The 2,981-nt window shown below is 43.3% G+C and overlaps 1 protein-coding gene across 6 annotated transcripts in view; it reads right to left on the reverse strand.

Moving 5' to 3' along the window:
* Positions 1-736: 736 nt before the first annotated feature.
* The window catches only part of nrg2a (neuregulin 2a), a 60,670-nt gene continuing 58,425 nt past the window's right edge, over positions 737-2,981 (reverse strand). For all 6 annotated transcript variants that reach the window (XM_077233417.1, XM_077233418.1, XM_077233416.1 and 3 more), the window contains one exon: positions 737-2,239. In XM_077233417.1, the coding sequence (XP_077089532.1) occupies positions 1,591-2,239 (649 nt within the window). In that variant the 3' untranslated portion in view covers positions 737-1,590. The remainder of the gene's footprint in view (positions 2,240-2,981) is intronic.

Raw genomic sequence — 2,981 nt, forward strand, 5'->3', positions numbered from 1 at the left:
AAACATTTCGGGGTTGTTCACACAGGACACATTCTAATATATATATATAATAAAAATAAAAACAGCTACATGCTGCACCAAATTAAACACAAGTCTCATAACCCAACCCATTGTTGCGAAATTTAAATATGCTCATCCCGACCCTAGATTCATTTGATTAGTCCATTATTTAAATTTTTAACTGATCCAATCTACTAAACTTAACACAACGTCTTAAAAATAAAACTATGTGTGTGTGAATTTATATTATATATATATATATATACACACACACACACATATACATACATTGTTTATTCTATTATTTAGAATAAGTGCACATATATAAATTTCCAAAATTGCAATTTGTTTCTTTATGCATCATATTTCGAGGGTTGGGCATTTATGATCAAAAGTCAGAAATATAAAGTAGGAATATCCCACATCTGATGTCGAATGGAATGCCTCAATCAAAGCAAAAATGAAAAAATAGCACAAGAACGTGTCTTATGTGAACAGCCCATTTACTCTTGCTTTCCCAATGTACCAGGACCAAAAGATGGAGGGGACGTATCCGTCAGTCTGGTGTCAGTCTCTGTTCAGTCCTGCGCTAGATGAAGATGTGGTGTGGAATGAAGTCCTGAGACGCTGTGAGGCCTTCCATTCCTCCCGTCTATCTCTCCCGCTGGCCACTCTAACCGGATGGATGTGCTGATAATGAGGGCGACTCGACTGAGTGACGGGAAAGTGGGCTGAGTGGGAGAGACTACATGTTCTTTATTTCTTTGTTATCTGTCAAAAGCTATTAGCACTAACAGCCCGGCCCACGGCCCACTCACATTTAACCCACAATCCCCTTTGGAAAAAGAAGGCTCCCGTGTGACAAACCTTACCCTGTAGGGATGCAAAGCAAATCAAGGCAGTGCATCTGTAAGACGACATCAGTTGCCCACATGTGTAACAGAGCCACAGTCATTCCGAGGCCTCTCGCTTTTGGTCGCTTACATTCACACACACGCACACACACTACTTTTTTCCGGACCCCCGGTTGCATTTGTCATTGATTTCCTGTTGGCAAAGCAACATGATCATAAACACATCTCTGTGGATCAAATTCATGTAAACATACACCTTATGTTAGAGTGGTTTATATTGCATGACGGTGGAGGGGGGGTGTCACAGTTCAAATGGGGGTCAGTTCCCAAAAAACACAACCTTGAAAGGAAAGGAAAGAAAAAAAGGCCAAAAAGAGACAACAAAAGAGTAAACGAGTATAAAAAATGAGGCGTCCGTATAAGAAAGGCTACAAAAAACTCCACTGGCCCTCTGGCATCAGCATACAGCAAAAGGCACCACAATATTACTCTATTTTTTTTTTAAGTTGTGAAAAAATTGGCACATCTTTTTTATGTTGTAAATCAAAATGTACATATAAATAGAGTTTTCCCTATAAAAAAAGTCTTTGCTGTTAACTAGTAGACAACTTTTGCTAAAATGAAAATAAATATTTCATTTGTTTATAATATCTGTCAGTTATATAAAATAAAAATATTTCTTATAGGTGCATGTCTATAGTAGATCGGTTTTTTTTGTGGATAGGTGGTGGTCTCTCTAGTGGGGTGCATTGTCCAGTTTGGGGCGCGAGTGCGTCACTCTGGTCTGTGTGTTGGGACGTGGCCCGTGCCGCCCGCTCTGGGCGTGAGAAGTCCGTGTGTCGGGCACGGGCCTGTAGAGGGCGGAGGGCTCGGCGGCGTTCATATTCTGCATACTGAGGAAGGGCGTGTTCTCACCTTCCTCCTCCGAATCACTATCCGACAGGCAGGTGCGTGAGCCCAAGTCCCGGGACGGTTGGTAGCCGCGTGGCGCCACGTGGCCATTGAGTCTGGACCTGCGCCAGCGGCGACTGCTTCTCTTTGGTTGCTCCATGGAGGAGAGGTACTCCTGGGTGCTTTCGTACTCTTCCTCCTGAGCCAGCCGGTAGGGGCTGGAGGGAAGGCTGCCCGTGCTGTCCCGCAGGTAGCTGCCGCGCTGCTGCTGCCGGTAGGGCTCGTGGCCCCGTGCCTCGTGAAGTGGCACCTGGTAGCGCCGCAGCAGCGGCTGGTCCTCCTCTGGCGGGTAGGGAGCGTGTGCGGCGGGGGGCAGAGACATGGCGTGGCTGGCGTTGGGAGACGTGATCTGGAAGGTAGGCACCTGCGGGGGCAATGAGTAATGGAAGTCCACGGGAGACAGACGAGCCGGCGTGGTCAGCGCTGACACGTACCTGTGGCGAGAGAAGGACAGGGAGAGAGAGAGAGAGAGAGAGAGAGAGAGAGAGAGAGAGAGAGAGAGAGAGAGAGAGAGAGAGAGAGAGAGAGAGAGACAAAAAGACAGAGAGAGGAAGAAGAGCGGGAGAAAAGAAGGTTGTGTGGAACAGATATGGACATCAGTCAATGGTTTTCAGTACTGATAACAGCAAAGGGACCCGCCACCGAGAAAGAAGTTGCATTCAGGGGTTCTCAACTTTTTGGGTCCACAACTCTTTTTCTTTCTTTTTTTTTTTACAGGTCTGACATTCACTCAAACAGAATTAAACTTCAGGATCTTACAAGTAGCAAATCAAATTCTAAAGACTAAATGCCTTTTCACTGGGCATTTAATCTATGATGTCTAAGTTGGATCTATAAATAATATACACAGTATATAAGATTTTTTTTGAAAGAAGTATCTTATGCTCACTAAGGCTGCATTTATGTGATCAAAAATACAGTAAAATAGCAATAATATTAAAAACATGTTTTTATATATTTTAAAATGTCATTTTTACCTGTGATGGCAAAGCTGAATTTTCAGCATCATTACTCAATTCTTCAGTGTCACATGATCCTTCAGAAATCATTCTAACATTCTAATTTGGTGCTAAAGAAACATTTATTTTTGTTAATATTGAAAACCGTTTGCAGCTAAATATTTGTGTGGAAACCATGATACATTTTTGCAAGATTCTTCGATGAATAGCATTTATT

Source organism: Siphateles boraxobius, unplaced genomic scaffold, assembly GCF_051911475.1.
Source record: "Siphateles boraxobius isolate OS27281-9 unplaced genomic scaffold, OSU_SipBor_1 18, whole genome shotgun sequence".
NCBI classification, from domain to species: Eukaryota; Metazoa; Chordata; class Actinopteri; order Cypriniformes; family Leuciscidae; genus Siphateles; species Siphateles boraxobius.